The 25,278-nt window shown below is 36.1% G+C and overlaps 1 protein-coding gene across 1 annotated transcript in view; it reads right to left on the reverse strand.

Moving 5' to 3' along the window:
- COL14A1 (collagen type XIV alpha 1 chain) overlaps positions 1 to 25,278 on the reverse strand; it is a 121,823-nt gene that overhangs the window by 73,316 nt on the left and 23,229 nt on the right. The window contains exons 3-6 of the mRNA XM_072410687.1: positions 17,844 to 17,960; positions 12,654 to 12,797; positions 11,091 to 11,165; positions 364 to 519 (exon numbers count right to left, since the gene is read on the reverse strand). Coding sequence (XP_072266788.1) covers positions 364 to 519; positions 11,091 to 11,165; positions 12,654 to 12,797; positions 17,844 to 17,960 — 492 coding nt within the window. The remainder of the gene's footprint in view (positions 1 to 363; positions 520 to 11,090; positions 11,166 to 12,653; positions 12,798 to 17,843; positions 17,961 to 25,278) is intronic.

The following is a 25,278-nucleotide window of genomic DNA, read 5'->3' on the forward strand; positions in this document are numbered from 1 at the left end:
TGAGAAATCACATACAAAGGAGAGACAACCGGCGGTAGAAAAGTAAGAAATACACAAGAATAAAAAAAAGACGATTGACACTAAAAGAAAGAATGTGTAAAAAGAAATAAATGCGATGAAGATAGCAAGGGGCCAATAAAACTTTTTTACTGAAGACACAAAAAATTGGAGGCATAAAAGCTTAAAAAAATGGCAAAAAAATAAATAAAAATAAAATTACAAACAAACAGAACAAGTACTTGAGTTTTTGAGGCTCTGGCTGCATTAAACATGGAAAGTATATAGCTGATATCAAAACAAAGTTTATATGGGCATTATAAACTACTAATATTCAATATTTACATAAAAGAAAATACATTTTACCTATTCTTGTTTTATCTGAAGCAACGTTGAAAGCTCCAACTAAATTCTCAATGAAGCTTCTCACAAGTCTGAAGTTAACTCTTCCAATACTCCAGGATCCATCGACCAGGATTACAATATCGGCATTGGCAGGGGTTTTACAGGAAAACTTTGAGTCTAAAATTTGAAAAGAAAAAATTTGCAATAGATTTGCAATAGATTGGAAGAGCTACAAGATATGATTTGGATATTTGACGTTAGAGGACATTAAAAAACAAAGACAATTCCAATTATTATCTGGTGTGCAGATGGAAAACAAAACCGTTTAGTTTGAAGTTATAAAAATATTAAGCTGTAGAATGATAATATGTCACATTAATGTCATGTTTTGTGAAGCAGTTTATTTTGATGTGATCATATTGTTCATTAGCATGAAATACAAATTTAGTGTAAGAATATTTGCTAGTAGTATATGTTAAATGGTTTTGACAATTAGTAAAATGTATAGAATTTGGTAAAGAATATTTGATGGTAAATAAAATTAAGAGAGAGGATGGAGAGTATAGTTTTTCATTCAAATTTACATTTTATATTCCAATATTTAAACTGACATACAAAATATTTTTCAAAAAAACCCTGTAAAAATAAAGAAACATCAAGGCTGCATGTGGTAAGGAAACTGTAAAAACAAAATTTGCTTTTAGTGCTTGTAAAAAAAAAATGAAAAATACATTATTTATAATATTTATTTATAATTTTGGTTCTCCATGCGAAGCATCTGGTGTGGTCTGTGCCCTTGTGGGTAATAAATATTTAGATAATTCATATTAATTTTGCTTATAGTTGCTCCTTTCAGTTGATATTAATCAGCATTTCAGGTCAGCCTAAAATGGAATAAACAGAAGATATTAACACCAGCATAATAGCAATATGCAATGAATGTGATATGCAATGTTAACAAGTAAGTGTTTTAAAGGAAAGTAATATTGATTTGCTAAAGGGGCAATTGAAGCTGGTGGGGTGTCAATGCCATGTTTTTACTTAAAGCTGCAATCATCTATATATGTATCTCCAGCACACATACACAAAAAAAACTTGGAATCACTTGGAAATAGTTGTTTGAGACTAATATGCCCTTATATGTGTTTTTATCTGTATTATGAATCATTACAGATCTCTTGAATAGATTTGAATAGATACATTTGAATATGAAATGTAAAATCTATTTATTATACATATAGGGTGTTAAAATGCTTTAATAATTAGATATCAATTGCATGTTTTCTGGTGATAGTGGATATATAATTTGAGATCCCCATTGTGCTGCTCTGGCTATGCTGGTCTGGGACTTTTGTGGCCCGCATGCAATCTATTGGAGGAGACATCCACTTGGAGTGGTGATTTATGTATTCCTATTCCTAATTGGTAGAATGTATAAATTATATTAATGATATTTACTAAAATGATTTTTTGTGAAATTGAAGATAGCACAATTGTTGTATTATTAGGTCTCAATACATTTCCTGAAGAAGCGGGAAATACCCACGAAACGCTTCAAATTATGATTCCATCTAACTATGCGAGACCATATTACACATGGAAGATGTTTTAATAAATTATCTGTGTGATTTTTGACTTGTTTTTTAATGTATAAAATAAAAGTAATTTTTTGATTATCTTTTATAATATGCCTAAAAAGTTCAATTGGGATACACAAAAAATGTATGATCCTGGTATGTGGCACACATGTAAACATTATTCTAACCACTGGACTGGATACCAAAATATACCACCAGCATAATAACCTGGAAAACAAAGACCAATGTTATACACATAATGTGTGTTACAAACTGTAGAAATGTATCTGGATTTACCCAACTGCATTTCTGAAAATGGATTATGAAAATGAAAATCCTGTAGAATATAGAACACACAGAAGATAGCTGGATGTATAAAGATACCAACTGTATAGATCTCGGCCTGTAAAACATACCATTGAAAGTGCCAAAATATATCTGTGGATCCAACAAAAAAATATTCTGATTTCTCATCTCATCCTGTAGTAAGCCTGGAAATTTCAAAGATTCTTATCAATCCGCCTGGTTAATTTTTGTGTTTTACCTAAATTATTGAGTTGAGGAAACAAAGATGTGTTTTGTAGTCCTTAGGGCACTTTCCTACAACATTTCAATGGGATTTAAATCAGGGCTTTGGTAAAATTGGCCCATTTGCCTCTATTTCATCTTAATGAGCCATTACTTTCGGATTGAGATCAATAATGTGTTGAAAGATCAAATTCTTTTTCAACTTTTGGACTGCTGGCCTTTTTCTTTGGTATAATGAAGAATTGATAGCTGACTCAGTAACTACTGCAAGTTGCTTATGCGCTAAAGCAGCAAAGCAAACCCGTACCAAACATAATATTACCATACTTTGCAATTGGTATAGGGTTCTCTTTCTTAAATGCTGTCTTTGTCAACATGGACAAACAGCCGTTTTTTTGATTTATCGGTACACAGCTGATTATTCCAGAAGGCCAGGTCCAGCAATATATCTGCCATGGCAAACTGTAGTCTAGGTCTAATGTTTTTTTTAACCAGCATAGTTTTTTTTTTCTTTGCATACCTACTAAGCAGATTTAGGTATTGCATGTTATATAGGTATTATGTATTCTCTTTAATAGTTCCAGATCCCTCAAAATTCTTGAGTTCTTTCAACATCAACCTGTCAGCTCTTTGGTTTTAATTTGCTGGGCTGGCCAAACCCAGATAAATTAGCAGCCTTTTGTTACCTACTGCATTTGTAGGGTTTTTTCCTTACAGTAAAACTGAATAACTAAGTTGAAAACATTTTGTGCTCTTTTAAATCCCTGGCCAAACTCTTAGATATCCACAAGCTTCTTTCTATGGCTATGTACGGATGTCAGATGCTTCTCGTCCAATAGTCACCTCATGGATGATATGAGATGAGAATCTGGTGTGTGTATAGCGCTCATCATCCATCATCAGAGCGTCCATAGACGATGGACGAGAAACAATCATATTGAAAATGAAGGGAAGAGAGCACAGCAGGGTGTTGCTCCGTCATCCTCCCCCTTCCCTCTCTATAGAGCAGAACGGTGCTGTATGTGCAACACTCGTTAATGCATCGTTCGTGAAAGATCCTTTCCAACAACAAGTATTCCATGTGTGTACATAGCCTAGGGGTCTTAGAGAGCTCTTTTTATCTTGGCATGATAACACAATACAGGTCAATAGTAAAGAGAGTACCAGACCATAAATATCTGAGGTTTAAAGTAACACAAGTTCCACTAGCATATTCCCTCAAGAAGTTCTTATTATTGATAATGTGACGGATTAGCATTAAACTCATCACAGCGTGACAGAAAAAACACAAAATTTAGCCCCCTGGCTCTCTATTGGTCCCACAGACCCAAACATTAGGAGACCGCCTGGGTTCTCCCAGCATGCAGGCTGCACATAACCTGTCCACCTGAACCACCTGGTCCCAGGTTGCAACTCCCCGCTTTTTCAAGGACAGGTGACATTCAATCTTTATGTCCTAGAAATTGGATGGAGTACCTGGCTCACCCATTCCTTCTAGGGCACTCCGGGCCTGGATCTCAAATAAACAGCTGCAAATCTGTCATGACGCAATTGTGCAAGGCCCTATCCAGACATTTTAATCCATTTTCCAGGTGCAATTGAGGTACACAATGCCAACTACCCTCTATATTTGGCATAACGTTTCCTTCTTCTCTAATACTTAATCTAGCACACCTGATTTATGTATGTAATTTATAAATCCCACCACCACCACCACCATCTGCAGGCAATGTTGAAATTAGGGTTTAAAGTTTGCTTTTTCATGAAAAAGGTTACCAAAGATTTCCTGTCCTTTTCACTGCTGTTGGATTTCCCATTGCTTTATGTCTCTGATAGTAGTAATCATAAAAAACAAAACAAGTAGCATGACTCTCCCAGTGAGGACATGGACAGCTTTAAAAACCCAGCATAACTACTCTCTCCAAAAAATAAATTGTCCATAGGTAAAATTGATCAACAGCATCTACCACTACTGCCAGATTACAGAAATTGAATTATTTGCAGCTCTTTTGAGAAAATTGAGTAGTTTTACAGGTGGACAACCGAATAAAATGACAATATCTGTCCTGACATCAGTTTCATCCCACATTCATCTGCTGTAAAGAAGTTTGTGATTTGGAAAAGTGGTTTCTAAGGAGACAGCCTGCAAATGTCTTTTTTTAATGTCTAGAGGGAAATCCATGTCTAGTATATGGATTAGGCCAAAGCTCAGTCGTGGAAAGAGCATGCTACGAATAAAGGAAAGTATCATTATTAAAGCTTTGTGAACCCATTGTTTTCAGTCTGCCAGGATATGGAGGGAAGAATAGTAGAAAGTCTAGAGGAAGGTCATTGACTCGTAGTTTGTGGTATATGCCAACAACGATATCCTTTAGTCTCTGTCGACTGTAGACCCCAAGTACACAATTCTAGGAAAGGTATTTAAATTAGGGACAATGCAACTTATATTTTAACTAAAATCCAGGCTCATTACTGAGAATACTTAATATAGGAGGGTGAGTAAAGCTAACTAGGGCAGCAGGGTGGCTCAGTGGTTAGCACTCTGTCCTTTGCAGCAGTGGGTCCCAGATTCGAATCTCGGCCAGGGCTCTATCTGCTTGGAGTTTGCAGGTTCTCCCCGTGTCTGCATGAGTTTCCTCCCACATCCCAAAAACATGCAGTAAGGGTAACTGGCTTCCCCTCAGAATTGACCTTACACTACATTAATGACATAGTAGGGACATTAGATTGTGAGCATCTTTGAGGGACAGTTAGTGACATGACTATGGACTTTGTACAGTGCTGTGTAATATGATGGCGATATGTAAAGACTGTGTAATAATAATGTTAGAAAATGGTAATTATTGGAAAATGGAATTAACAAAACTGATAAAGTCATTTTTCAATGTAGTCCCCAGACTTCTCAATGCACTTTTGCCATTTGATTGGAATTGCCTGGTGGTGGAATATTTGGCCTCCTTATTACTGGTGGCATTTTAAATGCTTTTTCTAATTTTAGACTCATCCTCGTATATTCACTAATAGCTGGTGATATTACTAAAAAAAGATAGCCAAAGCATTTATCACAAAGTGCCAATGTCACAATGTTAGATCTCCAGAGAACAAGAATGAGATTAACAAAGCAATGCATAGAAAGCAGTATGGTGACATAACTGAGCCTGCAAACAATCAGTCTAACACAGAACTCATTATGAATACCACCTATGCAATTGGCATTAATGAAACTGCAGCTTTATTTATCTGCTTCATTAAGAAAATGGATATCACTGAGGTTGGTGCAGAAAATCATCAGGTCAGTGACATAACTAAGAATGCAGCTGCAAGTCCTAAAGCAATGTGTAGGAAGAGGTTATGAGTAAGGAAGTCATTAGAAGGTCAGCAGAGGAGTGCAGATGGTGGTAAGGGGTCAATTTGTGTATAGAGTTGGATATATAGGCTGGACAAGAGTTGTAAAGTAAATGGCAAAGCCCAAAAACTCAAAATGTATTTTTTGTGGTTAAATGAAACAATAGAATGAATTGCAGAAGGGAGACCCAGCCTAATCATTCACAAGTCCTATGAGTGATACAACTACAAATGCATCCTATCTATTCACAAGGCACCAATGACAAGATCAAAAGAGCACCATAATAATTCACTACAGACCAATATTACCCCTAACAAACTCTCGTAAAAAATAGCAAACAAATTTAATTGACCTCTTTTGGAACTGCAGTCCATGAGGATAATACTACATACACAACATATAATTATAATACCAAACTGACTGATGGTGTATATTTATGGACAGTGCACAAAGTCATATTACATTATATATACAACTTCTAATATGAAGGTTCCTGGTTAGGCTACAAATTAGAAAAGACTGAGCTGTGATACCATCTCCCATTACTATGCAGGAAGCATTGTCCCAATATGCACTGAGATTCTGCTGATTGGAGTACACTAACAGGAAATCTGTCATTAACTTGCCTTGGCGTTAGGCCCATCACTATAATCAGAAAACAGTTACTTTCAAGTAGACTGCCCGTGGAATATTTATTGGTCTAGATTATACATACTACAAAACTCATGCCTGGGGACATTTCTCCTTAACCCGGACACCAACATCAAAATGATATATAATTAATTTTTCAGTTCAAACAAGAAATAGCTGTTACAGTGTCAACGTTGAGAAAAGTCAGTTGTACTATTCAGGGTCATATTAGGTTCTTCCACTGAAGACAGAAAACAGGCTAACTTTACACTGGGCTCAGTTTTTATGAACTTCTGTAAATGTGAACAGACATCCTTGGTTATGGCTCCATCAGCCCAGATGGATTTTCCCAAGTAATTGACTTCTTAAGTCTAGATTGCCACTAAGAGTGTCTGCTAGCATACATAATAATAGTATACACCGAGCCTGATTCATTAAAGCTCTCCAAGGCTGGAGATGAGATGCTATCTTGGGAGAACATGAGTGATCAAGAAAACCTGGAATGGATTTTTTAAAAATCCATTAATCTTAGTTGGCAAAATATTTCGATCCTAGACCAGATTCAATCTAGGTTTGTTGGATCACATAGGTCCTCCTGGTGGGAGCCTATCAGCAGCGGTCCCCAACCAGTGGTCCGCGAGAAAATTTTGGTGGTCCACATCTCTGACTGGTGCACCCCCAAGCGAGATCAGGAGAAGGACCTTGCTTGGGGGGGGGCACACCGGCCAGAGCTGCGGACCATATCTTTCGTACGGCTTGCAGGCTCAGGGAAGTGGGCGGGTTGTGTTTCTGGACTAAATTTAGTGGTCCATGGGTCTGAAAAAGTTAGCGACCACTGTTCTACAGTCTTAAAAAGCTTTAACAAAACAGGCCTTTAGTAGGCCTTACCCTTGATCAGAATAATGCAATATAAAACATTTAGCATATTTAAGAAGTTGAATGAGTCTCCCTTCATCAGGGCTTTGAAAATTGCATTGTAAAGAATGTCAGGATTTTAGGGACCTTGATTCTTACAGTAATACGTTTCCCATTATTTTTTGTTATTATTATTATTTTTATGTATAATAATTATTATGAATTCCACAATCTACAAATTGGGTTCTGTGATATGATATTGGTCTGACCCAATGTCTCACATCTACACATATTTAATTTAATATTTACGGCTACTTTAGTTTTTGGGATATCACTTGTATTAGCATATGATAGAATGTTATAAATAACCTATTTGTAGTATTGATTATAATGCTAAAGCCCAACTTTTGCGTAATAAACAAAATTACAAATTAAAAATTCATGGGATAGACACTTCTAATAAAACTTTGTCTTTGAACCTGTCCCCATTTCATACTGGGAGTTTGCTTCATTTATGTGCCTCTTAAACATTTTCACCACTTGCTGTGGAGATAGGAAGTATAGGAAAAATTTGCAAAAAGAATCCAGATGACAAGGAAAAACAAGGAGCGTGGCCTAACCCTACCTTACTCTATCCAAAATTAAATAAAACATTTTTTGCTATAGTTGGCCCTAATGTTACCTTATATTCAAGATTAAGCACAGGTCATTTAAGGTCACTATTTACCAGAAGACAATGGAACCTTTAGTACTGTCAATCTGTTCAGAAGATATTAGAATTATTTTTTTCCAGTTTTCCATAATAAAATGTTATTATTATGCCCCTTCTTTTATGTCCCTTCACACAGGTTATGAACCTCTTGTCTATATCGCGGAATATCCATTAGCACTGAATCTTTTACAATAATTTTCTCCCCCTCTCTTGTTTTTGCTACACTAAGCAGATGTCAATCCCTTTGTAAATGTACAAGTAACTCAGCAGATTTCCCTTTATGACTTTCCAGCTAAAGCTGAAAACTTCACACAATTTTCATTGGGAGAAACACAGCTCAGATTCTTTATATCCAGGCCAAAAAGAAATATCCGCTAAGTCTCTTGAGTCAGAATCTATTAAAAGATTGCTACATGTAGAATGCAACTACTAGATTTTTAAAATGCAATTACAGCAGAAACTACTTGCAAATGAAATAAGAATTGCAAATAAAGTGAAAGCTAGGGGTAGAAAGATCTAAATAGAACTTGTAAACCAACCATTCATTTTAATGTTTCATATGTGTAACATATTTTATTTGTGTTATTTACCTGCAAAACCTCTGTTGTGTAGACATCCCAAACCCGGAGGCTCTGGCTGGGTGCTGCCATTCTGGATGTAGTGTTAGCAGCCCCAGCAGACCCAAGTAACATTCTACAGTATTTCCATGGACTCTTCTTTCAGCAGGTTCATAAAAGATTATGTGGAGGGGTAAAGGGCTGAGAAACTGGGGTACAGAGGACAATTGGACATTTTCAGGAAATAAGGGGTCTGTGGTAGGGAAAGGACTCCTAAGGATGAGTTATATTTTAGCAGTGACAGCTTTTGTTCAGTTGGAGACATACCGCTACTTAAAGAGTGTTACCCAATATTATCACACACAGTACTTATATAGCGCCATCATATTACGCAGTGCTGTACAAAGTCGATAGTCCTGTCACTAGCTGCATGGAGTGCATGGAGAAGTCTGGGGACTACATTGAAAAATGACTTTTTCAGTTTTGTTAATTCCATTTAACAATCTAATGTCCCTACCATAGTCATATGTCATTAATGTAGTCTAAGGTCAATTTTTGAGGGGAAGCCAATTAACCTTACTGCATGTTTTTGGGATGTTAAAGGAAACCAGAGTACCTGGAGGAAACCCATGCAGACAACCTGCAAACTCCATGCAGATAGTGTCCTGACCAAGATTTGAACCTGGGACCTAGCGCTGCAAAGGTAAGAGTGCTACTTCTGAGCCATCATGCTCCCCGTCTGGCTTTTACAGGAGTATTCATCACCTGCTACCCCCGTCTCCTGCCAACCCTTATATCACTATAGGACACAGTATAGATGTGGAGGCAGATGGAAAAATTCACAGCAGCCAATGGCCACAGACCAGGCATCCAATAATCTTTCCAATTGCTAAGATTCTTCAACATAATTAAGAACAGAAAAATGGGCACTAGTGCAGGTGAGTATTATATAGAACAAAAACAGGCAAAGTTGTACCTTTTTCACTATGACTTTTCTTCTCTCTCCCCTAGACCACAGTGTTTTGGCTCCTTGGAAACAAGCCTGGACCTGTGAACTGGGACACTGAGAACTACCATAAGCTCAGCTTTTACTACACCTTGTAATTTCTTACCCTAACAATGCTATATAGAAAAAAGAAAATACATGGGAAGGCTTTTGAATACTGAAAAAAATTCTTCTTCATGGTTAAAACTTGAACAGATCAGTCTAATGCACTTTTACAAAATTCAACTTAATTGTATTTTCATTCATATCTGATACTAAAATAAATAATTTGTATTATACGGTAACATACTTGGTCTGAACTTAACTTTAAAGAAAGAAAAATATACATAGCATTATATGATTATATATTCCAAGTACTGTCTCAAAAATGTACTATAAAACTAGTAAGCCAATTGAAAGTGGCATGCTTCAACCTAGGACAGGGAGCCAGATGACAGATGTGAGTCTCATTAGGATCCAGTTAGATGAGAATACCACATGGAGTTTATATTAACATCTCCAAAATCGGAATTACTGGCAACATTCTGGTATTTCATCAAAATCACTGCAAAGAATTTCAGCATGTAGAAAGAATTCAATGTGGAAAGTTAATATTTTTTTTTTATTTAAAAAGTCTATTTCAATATATTCATTTAGATATATTTATTTCATTTGAATAAAGCTGCAAATTGAGTTCACAGGGTAGGTGCCAAAGATATGGTTTGTTTAAAGGAATTCCTATACTCTATGTATCAGCTAGCAATGTTAACATTGTTAAGCTATGTTATTAACAAAATATTAAGTAGAGTAAAATAAAGGTCGTAACAGTTATCTTTTGTAAAGCAGGTCATATTACAAGACATTAGCACATGAGCTCTGCTGAAAAACCAATTAAAAAATTTGATAATTTCATGCAAAAGAGATCTTAATGCCTTGGCTGTGAAAGACTTGAAACTAGAGCAGCAAATTTTCCAAGAAAAAGGATTAAATTCATCCATTTCAGTAGAAAAGCCAAAAATTGAATACAGGTCCACTTTTTAGAATGGAATGGTGATGGGATCTTTTGAAACTGGCAGAGGATCCCAGAATTAAAAACATCCCGGAGCCCATGTCCCAGTGAATCCAATGCTGGAGTAGACCTACACATACCAGCAAATGATGGGTGTAACGGGTGATCTCATAGTATATGGGAGATGATGATCTACTTTACTAAGTGTGTTTATAATTGATGCACACTCATTGGCAAAAGGTATACAGCAAGATCTGAATAACAAGCAAACAATATCATTTATACAGAAGGATGCAAGCATACAATAGCTCATAAAGGACCTCATAATGCATCCTGATAGCCAATAAAAGATCAGGATGAGTAATTAACATGGAATAACTTTTTGAAACTTACATTTTCAAGTATGTATGATTTAACAATGCCATTTCAATAACTGTGCTGACTAGATTGCCACAAAGCAAGGAAAAGCCATATTTTTCTTGTATTAAACAGATGTAAGTATTTTTCCTGGCTTATTGGTTAAAATGAGAATTGTTAAGTAGATCATACCTTCCTCCAAAATATTGTTCTCAATTTCAGACATTCGATTTTTGGCAGTTTTCTTCTTCTTCTCCAAATCTCTAACTAGAATCCAAAGAAAAAAAAATAAGAAAAAATTCACAGAACATTTATAAGTGAGACAGCACAAGTTCATACAGTTAGAGAAGAAGTCTACAAAGAGTCTGCCTTTTTCATCCATGAACTGGTTTTGGTAGATAGTACCTTACATGTGGTTTAAAGTGGACACCTGACTTCACACCTCTATGGGCTTGTAGGGCATCCCATTCCAAAACCGCAATCATTATAATGGCATTGCCTCCTTCCATATACCTCTGTTGCAGTTTCCACTCTTAAAAAGACATCATGTGCTATTTCAGTGTGCTCTGAGGAACTTTGCATCTATTTAGACAATAGGACATTTGTGACTGAACTAAATCTATTCTCCCTTGAAAAGAGACGTATAAGGGGGGATATGATCACCCTGTATAAATATATAAATGGTCCATATAGAGAACTCTCTTCCCAATTATTCACTTTGAGATCATTACAAAGAACAAGAGGGCACTCTTTGCGTCTGGAGGAAAAGAAGTTTAAGCTCCGGATAAGGAAGGGATTCTTCACTGTAAGGTCTGTGAAAATGTGGAATCGGCTCCATCAGGAAGTAGTTTCAGCAACTATTATAGATTGCTTTAAGAAAAAGCTGGATGATTTCTAGAAGCACAAAAAATAACTGGGGATTAAGGCTTTAAAGTAAAAATAACAGTGACTGCTGATACAAGGAACAAATCTGATTGCCTCAAGGGATCAGGAATAAAATTTTACCCTGTTGGAGCAAAGTGTAGCAGGGGTTTTTTTGCCTCCCTCTGGATCAACTATGTCTATGGGGTTTTTTTATCTTGGATATGTTTATTTCCCTAGTGGTTGAACTCGATGTCTTTGTCACCCTATGTATCTAATGCTGGATGAGAAGTCCTGGCTCACGATGGTCATTCACATTTATCCCAAAGGTGATCAGTAGGGTTAAGGTCCACGACTTGTAGAGGGCATTTCATTTCCTCTATACCAAACCCGTCAAACCTTATCTTTATGGAGTTGATTTTTGTGCACAGGGGTGATGATGATGATGATAAAACAGCAAAGGACCTTCCCCAAACACAAAGGACCTTCCCCAAACTAAGGTTGGAATCAATCATCTAAAATGCCTTTGTGTGATGTAACCTCAATGGTACCTTTCATTGGAAACACCTGGAGCACATACGTTTTAAAGGTATGATAGGTAGGTGTCTGCAAACTTAGCTTGGCTATATCATGTATATTACAGTAACATTACTGTAGATAGCATTGATTCAAAAATTAATTGTTCTCTCTCTTCTGATTTCTGTAGCCACTGCAGGAACCTACAATGTTTCTGATACGTTTATTTGTCTGATGTGAGGCAATACAGATGGTTCTTTTGTTACACATTGGTAAATGAAGCCCATTTCACAGTAAAAAGCAGAAACTGTTTGGCCTCTAACAACAGATGTGAACGTGTCGGTGTATCAACTATCAGGGCCCGTCACGGTTACGTACTTCTAAACTCTCCACGAACTGGCTTGCTTTCATCATCTTCATTAAAGGCAATGATCTGTACATTGTAACTCCGGTCGGGATCAAGTCTTTGAATGATGGCTCTGGTGGCATTGTTTTTAAGATTAAGCTGGTTGGTTTTCCCACCTGAACATGAGAAGACATTGAATTAGACATCTTTCATCATGGCAGAATATTGCAAATACAGCAGGAAAATTACCATTATTACTGTCACTCTTCACAAAGCCAAAAAAATGTAATATGGAGGCCACAAACTGTTCATTAGATGATGTTTATTGATAAGGAAAACTGTACATATAAACCCATTTTCCATAAAATCCTTCCAAAAAAGGACATTTAGAAAAATATTTGTCTCTCCTCATATACAGCCAACAACAATCAATTGGATCAAGTGTTTTCTAGGGTTTGAAAAGTTACTTATGATTGGCTGTAAGTCCATAATAAAAGGTAGAGCATTTTTGAGGAAAAATATATTTTTGTAGTGTATTGTTACATGGCAGAAGTTTATTACCAGGGACTTAAAGTTACTAAAAGGCCATGTTAACTCATTAGAGCACTCCAAGGCTGGAGAGGATACACGTTCATCAGTGAAGCTGGGTGATCCAACAAATCTGGAATGGATTTCTTAAAAGTCATTAGCTATTTGTTAGCAATTGTTTTTAATCATGGACCAGATCCATTCCAGGTTTGCTGGATCACTTAGTTTCACTGATGAAAGTGTATCCTCTCCAGCCTTGGAGAGCTTTAATAAATCAGGACCATTGGATCAGGCTGTTTTCATGTAGCTTGTAATCCTATGCGCTGTCCAAAGTGCTGATCCATGTTTTCATTAGATTGGGAAATTTCTGTTTTAACAAAATTAAGGATGCATTACAATTATAATCAGATCTAAAATGAGCCCAAGCTTTCTTTTGCAGGCTCAACTTTGAACCAATTCATTTCAAAGGAACGGTAGTGGTTGGGAAGCATATTTTGCAAGTGGCTGCAGCAGATCATGGCAAGGTTCCCAAAAGAGACAAGTCCTTTATGGTCATATCGTTGAGGTTTGAAAATTTGTACCGCAGCCACATGTAATGGTGATTATTTTTAGAGCTGTTTGCTGCCCTTGCAATCTACCAACCACATGGTTCTTTACTACAGATGTTAAAGGGCCTTAAGCGGCTGGTACTTTTGCAATGAGGGTATCTCTTTTTCTTATCATAAAAAAAAAACTTTTTGAGGACCCATACTGCTTCTGTAATATGACAAGAGTGCTACCAACTGAGTGATTCCAATTGTTTTCAGAAGGAAGATGCTAAAGTGATGTAACACCTGGCTTTGTCAAAAAGTATAACATTTATGTTTATTTGATCTTTCTTTACTTTACTTTAGAAATTCAGATGACATTCAATTCAGTTCCCACTATCAAATCAGTTTATTAGTAAACAGGTAATGATTCTTGGCTTAATTTTCTGGTTCTAGATTGCTTTAAAGAAGGGCTGGATGTATTGTTGTAATGTACAAAAATAAAACGTACAAAAACTGTACACAAAATATGAATCCAGAAAATGAATCTTATTTTAATTTTTTTTTTTATTTCTTTTGGATAAACTGCAGGTTTATGGTCTTAAGGATGCAAAACTTTGAATATTATTTTTGTGTTTTGGTTGAACTTGTGTCTTATGACATTCCACATGTGCTACCATATTTAAAAAAAAATACACAAGGTTTTCTAAGCTTGTACATATAGTTCCTCTATATTGTTACCTGGAATACAATCTCTATTTAAATCTTCATTAAAACAAAATGAATCTGTTATTTTCTATTTTTAAAAAAGGCCGACATGTAAGGAAAAGAATACTTACCTGTACTACCACCCATCTCAACCATTCTTGGCTCACTGGAAATTCAAAAAAAACTTTTGCATTAGACCCATCTGAGAATGTTGCATGCCCGCCCATCATCTGCATGCACTCTATGACACAGTAGCAAAAAAGGGGCAGCAGGGAGGCATCTGATCCAATACATCCAATGCAGGAAATTTTTCATCCAGTGGTATCAAGATTGGTGGCACACGGGGATTCTACTGGTAAGTACTAGCCATTTATTTCATTTTAGGCTGGCCCAATTCATAAAAAGTATCTAACAGCAGGGTTGCTTTAATTTATCTGGAACAAAATTATCAGTTTGGTGCAGAAGCAGACAGCTGAGACATGTAGAAAAAAAAATTACATTTTCAGGTTTGCTGGATCGCTCAGGTTCTCCCATGTTAGTTTACCTTTGATTAAACAGGTCCAATGAGTCTTAGGGTGATGCCTATGTCTCAAAAAGGGAGTAAGATACAGATACTAAATCCGATTCGATATAAATTATTATGTAATCTTTGTTGAGCTGTTATGCCAGCTGCTTATATTTTCTGACCGTGCAGTTTGGGAACAATGCACAATGCGCCTCCTATTCCAGAAATGTGTTTAGGCAGTAAATGTGCGAAAACAAAATAAACTGAAATAAACAGTTTATATAAAAGCACTCTGGGTTTCAAGATTTTTAGCAGTTTATAACAAAGGAAATTTGAGTTTGCTGATTTTGTGCTTCAGAGTTCCAAAAGGAACTCCAAAGTTCTAAGGAAAAACTTTTATAGATTTAGGTCAAGTTTGGATTACACCTAATTTTTATTTGATTTGTTTCTAAATTTCTATTGTAGGGGGGACCTTACCAGAAGAAGGACCAACGAGAGTAGGCTTCTGTGTAGAGACTGGTGGGTCAGTCATGGTCATAAAACTCACTTAAGGTTAAGTGGTGTCAGTATACAGGTAAATGGTCCGGACAAGCGCCAGAGAAAGAGGCATCAGTAACCTGGCAGAAGGGCAAGTGGCAAACAAGGAAGCATCACCAATCAGGTAAAAGGTCAGGACAAGGTACAGGCTTGGAATTCTCCATGGAATGCTATGGAGCTAGTTTAAATGGGAGCGCCAGCCACCACCCGGCTGAGGCTAAATTAGCCTCTGCCCCTTTAAGAAACCAAAGGGTTCTCAAAGCACCATGGGTTGGCTAAAAAGAAAGAAGAGTAACTTGCATTGCATCGCATATTGTCAATAGTGACACGTACAACTTTAAAAACCTGGCAGAAGGTCTAACTATTCTTTTTGTTACTTTAATATTAAAATATGTTGGCTGAATTTTGAGCTAAAAAAGGACCATGGATTTCCTTCAAGAAATGTTTTATCCATTTTCCACCCAGCTCCTTCTGTCAAGAACAAAGGTCTGTTTGGTTGCAGATTTCTCTTTGCCTTATGACCACAATGCCATCCTACTTGGTCATTCAGACATCGTGGGAAGTTACGCCCTCACTCTCTGCACTGTCTGCAGCTCATGCATAAGTAACATAGAATTGCCAGTCACTGTATCTGGGAGTTATGCATGATGTCATGGGATAAATATGATTTCTTCATTGACTAAGCTTGAATCAAATTCCTGAATTTTTTGCCTCAAAATAGAATAAAAGAAAGGACAAAAAAGCCATCCACAATACATGCCTATGCTGAGAGCTTTTACAGCCAAAGCTCTTCCTACGGAGTATTGCTAAAAGGCTGAGGACCGAGAGTGAATTTGTAGTTTCCTAATGTACAGTATTACGAGAATTTCTCATGCCAGATCCTATCTGCTTAGATAAGGTATTCTCTGCAGAGTACTATAAATGTGTCTTTTTATCATTAGTTTGAACAATCTTGGAAAACCCAAAAGGTATTACCTGGTGGTTTTGTGGTTATCACTTTTTATTTTCAAAGCTGGTGTCCTTTTTAAATTTTTGCCCCAAGTAATTGTATTTTTTTTTTAGTTATGGACTGACATTACTCGTCACTGTCTTCTGCTGGGAGAATCTAATGTATCTGTGTACCCAGACTCACCCATTCCCCTACCTGACAATGTCCACCTGGCCGGTCCAACTTTGTTTCCTGACATTCTACTACTTTTTAGATGGGGTAAATTCCAAAATTTACACTGGAAGCTAGATCAGCACCTGTGATGGGGAGCAGGACCTAAATAAGTCGGGGGTGCTCGTCAAAAATTTGACCTGGGGCCTATGGACGGATAAGTGGGTATTGGGTTTATTTAAATGAACAATCAATGATATGCATGTTACCATTTGACTTGAGTGACGTGTAGGAGTAAACTTTGACAAAAACTGCTCCCTATTTACACTTACCATTATCAGCAGAAAATATTCTGACACCATCATATATTGAGTAATTATACAATTCTTAATACCTGCAAATGACTAAAAGTTGGATGTCCACTATCCTTCAAAAACACTTAACCCAGACTGAATTGTTTTACATGCTGCTTTGCCATTTTGTTTGACAACAGCCCAAGAGTAAGAAAACAAAAAGATAAATCCAGAGGTGCGAGCTAAGCAGACATTGTGGATTTCTTCTTAATCTATAATATAATATTACCCCAAAATACAAATTTGCATCAAAGTGGACACATAGGTATAGCAGAAAAACCTATATAGGATTGCCTGTTTTATAAATAGAGCTTTGAGTAGGCATTACAGCCAAAAACAATGTGATAATAATACCAGAAAGTAAATATGTTAATAATTACATGGACACAGCTTGTATACAGCTTTAATGTATGCATAGTTTACAATTGTTTCACAACAGTCGAGAATTGGGACTGCTCCAATGGAATAGATAGAACTGAGAGTTTCAGGTCTCAGGGACCCCTGCTTATACCAAAATATTGGAGGTCAAAGGGAAAAAAGCCTCTTGGTGGCCAGAGGAAAGAATTCCCCTTATACAGTGGTCATCAGAATACCAGGTATAGACAAATAGGTCTATAAAGTCATACAGCTGGTTCTACCAAATGGTGTTAGCCCCAGAACTATGCAGGGAGCATGAAAATGAAGGGTAATTTATCACAGTTTGGGGAACATCTAGCAACCTCTGGAGAAACTCAGGGGTTCCATTGAACCTTGAGTAAGAATGGCTGATTTAGATAAATGTCAAATTGTGCAGATGCAGAATAGACTTGTTTGCTTATGGGTTGAACAAGTAAAGCAAGTTGCAGGTAATATATAGTAAGTAAGATTCTACTACTAACAGGTAACAAATAATGTCCCAAACACTTTATTATAATGTTACAAGAATTCTTATGTATGTCACATCTAAAGCTTAGCACCATGATTACCTGATTTTGGTGTCACAAGAAGTTTATATCCTCTAATTTTATCTTTGGATGCTTTCCATGAAATCTGTACACTGTCTTGTGACACAACATGGAACCTTAGTTTTGTAGGCGACGTCACTGCAAAGAAGGCGAGAAAGAAAAAAAGTCTTTATCGTGGAAAATATGCACCAAGAATCCTCTGACATACAATAGACAACCATTGTCAGTGACAAACCCAGACTTTATAGGTTATTTGTAATACCCCTGACATTACAGAAATACATTCCCGCATGACATACCATTTACAGAGGCTTGTAAACTTACACGGAGACAAGACAGGTCATGTTAGGGGTTAGAACACTAGCAAGCAACACTGAGAACACAAACTAATGGGGCTCAGCAAAAACAAAACACTTCCATAAAAGATTAGTTACAGTCAAGGACAAGATTAAAGTAGACCGGTCATGGGGGAAGAGAAGTGGCTGCTATTGTTGACCCCTTTTACCCATTTTAGTTCCAATGGCTGTCTCTGGTTACACTAATTTCACAGTCACTGACCCCGATCAAACAAGCAGATCAGGAAACTTGAAGAAAAGGTCAAAGTTATCCAATTGTTCTGGGTCAGTGGCTCAAATTATTTCTTTAAGAGGCTCAGCCAGACCATGGGGATTTTCAAAATGACAGAAATAGCCACCTCCATATTATTTTAGGATTTAAAGGTTTTAGTTAAAGTTTTAATTGAAGTGTTGATTAACATCAGACCAATGCATTCCAGAAGGATCAAAACTAAAGGTTTCTACAGTCCTAAAGTGCATTTTCTTTAGAAAGTGGCCAAAGCCTGAATATAGAAAAGCTTGTCCAAGGCTAGCATGTGATAGAGAAGGACCCTTGCTCTAGGTTTGATAGCAGTGATTTCTCTGTAAAGGAACAGCGCACCACAGGCAAGACTTTTAATAACCTCCCTAGCGGTTCATTTCTGTCCAGTTTTATGTCTAAAAGCGGTACAATGTTTTTCATGAAAATGTATTTTACAGTATATTATAATAGTATGAGTATAATAAAGTTTGAAACACAAAATCATTTTTTTTAATAATTTTTTTAAAACTTAAAAAAAAAAAGGAAAGAAATATTATACTCCTACTATTATATTATACTGTAAAATAAAAGGTTCATGAAAGACAATGTACTGCTTTTACAAATAGAAATGCATTATATTGCATTCAATACAGTTATTTTGTAATGAATGCAATACAAATAGATTTGAAATTCCCACCACACCCCGACTGGAAGGTCCACACCGACATCACCGAAAACTCTCCGGTGACTCATCAGATGCAGGGAATGCCGGCCAGAGGAAGCAAGATGATGGGGATTGCAGAAAAGGACGCCAGCGGATCAGGTAAGGCTCGATTTACTATTGTTTTTTATTGGTTTAGCTACCCCGAGTGTGACTCGGGGTTACGACTCTCGGCATCTTTTTTTTGTCACACTCAGGGTTACCGCTGGGGAGGTTAAGAACTCAATAATTAGCAGGAATCATAGGATGTTCCAATTGCAGAACTTAAGGTCTGACTTAGCAGAAGGCATGTTTGGATCTCTGCAAAGAGATCACCGCTTCCATACAAAAGGGTCCTTCTCTACTCCATGATGTCAAGGCACAGACCTTCGTACTCATTATGTGGCTGCTTTCTAAAAAAAAGTACATAAATTATATTTAGCTGATTTAAATTCAGGTGGGCTGAGTTTTGAGAGCAGAGATGCATAAATGTATTTTTAGGATGACCCTAACATTTTTTATGTCATCCTCAATTTTCCAGGATTATGTGTGTTTATTGCCCTATTAAGCATTGTTTGTTATAAAGCTGTGTGTACATGGTACAATTAAATGGGTGGTTTATTCTAATTACTTTGGAATTCTATAAAGCTTTTTTATGATAACACAAAGAATTCTGCTGCATCTAAAGAACAACTTTCAGTCATATTACATGGGCACATGTAACATGTCCCTTGGGGTGTAATGAAATAGGGCAAAATTAAAAAAATAATGTAATAAAAAAATCATTGGGCCAATAGGATTTAATAAAGCTCTCCAGGACTGAAGAAGAGCATTGGAGATCCCGGGTGACCCAGCAAACCTTGAATTTATTTCTTAAAAACCATTTACTGTTAGTTGGCAAATGTTTTTAATTCTGGGCTAGATCCATTCTAGGTGTGCTGGATCACCCAGGCTCTCCTATGATAGTCTATCCTCTCCAAACGTGGAGAGCTTTAATAAATCAGGTTCAATGCACCTATAAAGAAAACACAGACAAGCCAATAGGTGGATAATGACCTTTAGAATACTTGTCCATAACTTAATTTGCCAGCCTCCCATGTGAAATACTTAACTTGTTCCCCATTCCACAATATCATCTGTGTGGCCCTACCCAGTTCTGCACAGCCTTTCCTTGGGAAAAATCACTGCCAAGTTCTACTCAAACACTGCATGCCGTGACCATGAATATTTTCGAAGGGGGAACTTTATTCTAGCCATCCAGGTGAATATGTCTCACCTATGGAAATGAATGGACTAGGAAAAGGACCCATCAAGAAACTTTTTGCTGGAAGAGCTGTATGGATTGGGTCACACAGCAAAGATTACTGGAACAGAGGGGAACTATTAGTTGGCAAATAAAGTTGGAACTAAAAAAGTGAACTTATCCTTTTACCCTCTTTAAAAAAAATGTTGCAGTTTACTTTTAGTGGCCCTTCATTGCATCACATCCTTTAATGGGTATTGTTAAATCATTAATAAAGCTCATGATTGTTTTAGATTACTTAGCTATTAGTTAACAACCTACCTGCTATAAATACAATTTGCTAGGAATTAATAACTATCTTAATCTTATAAAACATACACATATTTTGTTGTTCAAGTTTGGCTGTGCAAATTTCAGATCAGACAAGATACAACAAGAATAATGTGCAGCACTGAGACATCAGCAGAATAGTAAACTTGGCTTATAACATTTAAAGCATTTGTAAGGTGGTAGTAATGGCTGGGGGAAATTATTACTATTATTAATAGCTGCAAGGCTGACAATGGCATGTGTTAATGAATCTACATAGTTTTAATTTCCCTTCAAAAGATCAAACAAACCATACAACCAATGCATATTGAATTTGCAAACTACAAGACATACCAGAGGTTTAAAAATTTTAAAGCTAAGTACATCTTAAAAGATTTTTTTCTAATGAGGGGGTTTGGGCAGCATCGATTACCTAACACAATGATCATTTTCCTGAAGGCCCCTAGCAGTAACCATATGGCTTAAGGTTTGTAGACCATTTATGAGCTTTTTGGACCTCCCATTCTAAAACCATTAATATAGAGTTGCCCCCAACTGTGGCCATGACAACTTTTTTGTAAGATTTTGGAGTTGGGCCTAAGGGAATTTGTGCCCATTTAACCAAAAAGGAATTTGTAGGGTCAAGGTACTAGTGTTGGGTGAAAAGTTGTAGCTCACAACTGAAGTATTCCCTGGAGCCCAAAGCAGCAACAATATGGCCAAAGGTTTGTAGATCTTATGTGAGCTTGTTGGACATCTCATTCCAAAACCATGGGCAATAGTAAAGAGTTGCCCCCAATTGTGGCTTTAACAACCTTTCCAAGGAAACTTTGGAATTGGGTCTAAGGGAATTTGTACAAATTTAGTGCAAAAGGAATTTGTGAGATCAAGGTCTGATGTTGGAAGAGAATTTCTGGCTCATACTAAAGTTCCAACTCATCCCAAAGGTGCTCAGTAGGGTTGGGGTCAGGGTTTCTTCAGACTAAATGTAAAATAGCAGGCCCCCATGGAACTGGCATAGCCCATGGGGGTACAGTCATGCTGGAACAGAGAAGGGCCTTTATCAAACTATTTCTACACAACAAAACTTGGAAGTTTAATGTAATTAATGTCTAAAATAATGGGCTCTGCAATATGCTGAACATCTGTTTCATTCATCTACATTTAAAGTCTGTTTCATGGGGAAAGAATCGGTGATGTTCCGGTGAAAATCTTGTTGCTAGAGTTTACCATAGAACTTTAACCCCATAGTATACTTTAGCCCATCTAACTTCAATTCTAACCACAAAGTGGTATTTTTGAGTGGAACAAACCTTCATTACAATGCAAGAAGTGGGACTGCGTGTATAAACCCATTTCTTAATGTCAAATAATAGTTAAAAGTTCCTTTAGGTCTCACTTCATATTTTTAGGCACATGCTATTATCATTTTAACATATTTTATACATATGTACATGAGTCAAAAATACAATTGTAAAATAGAAGAAAACACAACGAAAGAAATAATACGTAAGAATACAAAAATTATAACCATCACCAACAAAAAAACCCATTGACCATCACAATTGACCACGTTCACCCCTTTGCACAAAGACATGTTTGGAGACACGATGGATACCACTGTTGTATGTCTAAATTATACTACATATATGTGCCAGCAGTTTAACATAACTAAATTAGTTGCAAAGATAGGGCAAAAAAAAAGGCCTATGGATACATGTTTACACTTTTGTCATCAATCTTGAGCTTTTTTTCTTAGCCATGTTTAACAAAAGTATTAGGTTTAGAAAAATATAAGGGCACTTTAACCTTTTACACCAAATACACATAAAAAATTAACTATTATTATTTATACTAATAAAAAAATAATAGTTTTGTGATTTAGTTTGAAATAGTTTCACAATAAAAACAAATAATTTTTGATTTTTGTTTATATACATTTATGTATATGAATGTTTTTAGTTATGTAAAAACTGCATTATTGGCACATAAAACATACAGCTAACATGGAAGTCTACACATAAACATGACTTGAAACACTATACGGTCACCAACCTGCACTTAAAGCCTTTATATCAGAGTTCACTTAGTTTCTGTGGAGCAAAAGCTTTTTTCTTACGGTAAAATATAAATAAAATGAAGCATAAAAATAAATATATAATAGAAATATAAAGGCAACATTAAAAAAAAATAGTTAGAGTTCAGACTATAGTTTAAGAGTTCAATAAAACATACATAATGAAAATGTAACCTAATAAAGAAGAAAGTGATTTTTTAAACACAACCTAAAATAAAAAGGTGTATGTTAATACAAAACTCACAATAAAAATAAACACATAATTGCAAAAAATAAGTATATTAAAATAAAACAGGAAATTAGATTTTTTTTTAGGGATAGTCAAGTGCATGGTATCTGTTTCAGGTAGAATTAATGTATTCGTTGAAGTATTCAGTGTGATCCCCTCAGCATTTTACACATATTGATGTGTTTAGCTTTGAAGATGAGAGAACGGTATTTCCAATCATGTCCTGACTTGAAGAGCGACTGTCCAGATGGCCTTCCAGCTACTCTGGGAACATATTCTGAATACACATTGCAGCGACATGGCGTCTGTAACATTTAACAGTTTGAAAAGATATTGGAATGCCAGGGAAAACCTTGGACAAAAACTAGAAGCGTGTTTGTTAAAAGAAATAATACATTACAGGGGATGAACAGATTGTATGGAGATATACAATTACATACTTTTGTACAATTAGCAGACAGTAAATGTGAGTAATACAATAAATAATACAATATATATATATGTATTTGTATATATGTGTGTGTGTATATATATATATATATATATATATATATATATATATAAAAGCAGGCACAGTCAAGTATGCACCCTACTAGCATATTTGCAATATTTGTTTTATCAAGCCTTATAGCCGTGCATTTAGACTCCACTGTATTTGAAAAGTGTGTTGAGGATGCTTACTTAGAAAAGTAAATTGTCACTTTGCATGGGATGTATAGCGAAGCTTAGTGTTCAATCCAAGATTCTGCATTTTTACACTTTCTTGCACATCATTGCTTATTTGTAATAAAATTAAATCTCACATTTACTAAGCCAAAAGAAGTATATATTGAAAAGTGATGATTTACTTTTCCTAAACTAGAAAAAAAACCAATATATATATACACATATGGAACTGAGTGGTAAGGAGAAAAAAGGCTGAAGACAAATGATGAAATAAAAAAAAAAAATATGTAAAAGGTAATAGAAGGTAAGTGTAGAGTAGAATGAATATGAGAGGAGATAAGAAAAAAAAACAATACAATAAAATAATAGATATAGATGAGGAGGAAAAGGAATGGGATTGTAAAAAAGTAACTTGGAAGGGTGATAGAAAGAAGAGCAATAATGGGAAGACATAGAAGAAAACAAAAAACATAGGAATGGAAAAAGTTTAAACTTACAGCAAGGGAAGGGCATAGTAATAGAAAGGACCATAGAAGAATTAGAATGAAAGGATTGGTAATGGAAAATGTATAGTGGGTGTGAACAAGAAGGGAATAAGTGGGAAAGAAAAAAGGGTCAGGAAATGAAAAGAGGGGGAATAAAGTTAAGGAAAATGAATTCAAAACATTTGCTAGCAAATAGCAAATTGCTTTTAGGAAATCCATTCCACGTTTGCTGGATCATCCAGCTTCACTGATGAAAGTGTATCCTCTCCAGCCTTGGAGCTTTAATAACATAGGCCCATTAATGGGAAGTTATAACTGGAAGAAAAGTACACTGCTAGAAACAAAACTTATGGGAAGGAAAAGAAAGGATGCAAACTGAAGGGAAATAAAAGGAAAATGTGAAAGTGAGAATTGAGGGATAGGAATGATATCGTAAGCATACAATTTGACTGAACAAAATTTTACCTTTATGACATTTTTATACATGGCAGTGTGTAACCCCCTACGTGGCACATTGTAATCCCCTATAAAAATAAAATCCCCAAATCTTTACATAGTTGTACAACCCATACTTCTAGATAACAGCTTAATTTTCCTGCTGCAGACATGGCCGTATTCATAAAACCTGTCTGTACGGGAATAACCAACCACAGCCAAGATTTCTGTGATTTATTATTTGTAATAATCCTTCATGAGGATTGCTGGTGATGTTCGCTCACCTTAAAGCACCTTAATATTACCTGTGGCTGCTTGATAATTACATGCAAGGTCGGTTTTTACAATATCTTCACCCACTGAGGTTCAGCAATTGGCTCAGATGATGAAGATATAGTCTGTCTACAAACTATTTGTATTATGTAAAGTTAGAATAAATACACTGCACAATATTGATATACTGATGGATAAGATATTCACTAATAAATATATAGCATAATATTATTAGGGGAGAGCCGGGATCCTTTTACCTATGGGGCCAAACACAACCAACTAACCTTTTCATGATCAAGACAATTTTTTATTGACTATGTAATGCCACAAAAAGTATGGCATGGTCCCTCAGTAATTGGTGGGGATAGTGAAAGGGGGGTATGGTGGGTACATAGGTAATTGTGACAAACCCTCTTTATATTCTCCGGCATCAGTTTGCTTTGCAACTCTCTGCATTCCGACA

The sequence above is a fragment of the Pyxicephalus adspersus genome, chromosome 5, assembly GCF_032062135.1.
Source record: "Pyxicephalus adspersus chromosome 5, UCB_Pads_2.0, whole genome shotgun sequence".
Classification (NCBI taxonomy): domain Eukaryota; kingdom Metazoa; phylum Chordata; class Amphibia; order Anura; family Pyxicephalidae; genus Pyxicephalus; species Pyxicephalus adspersus.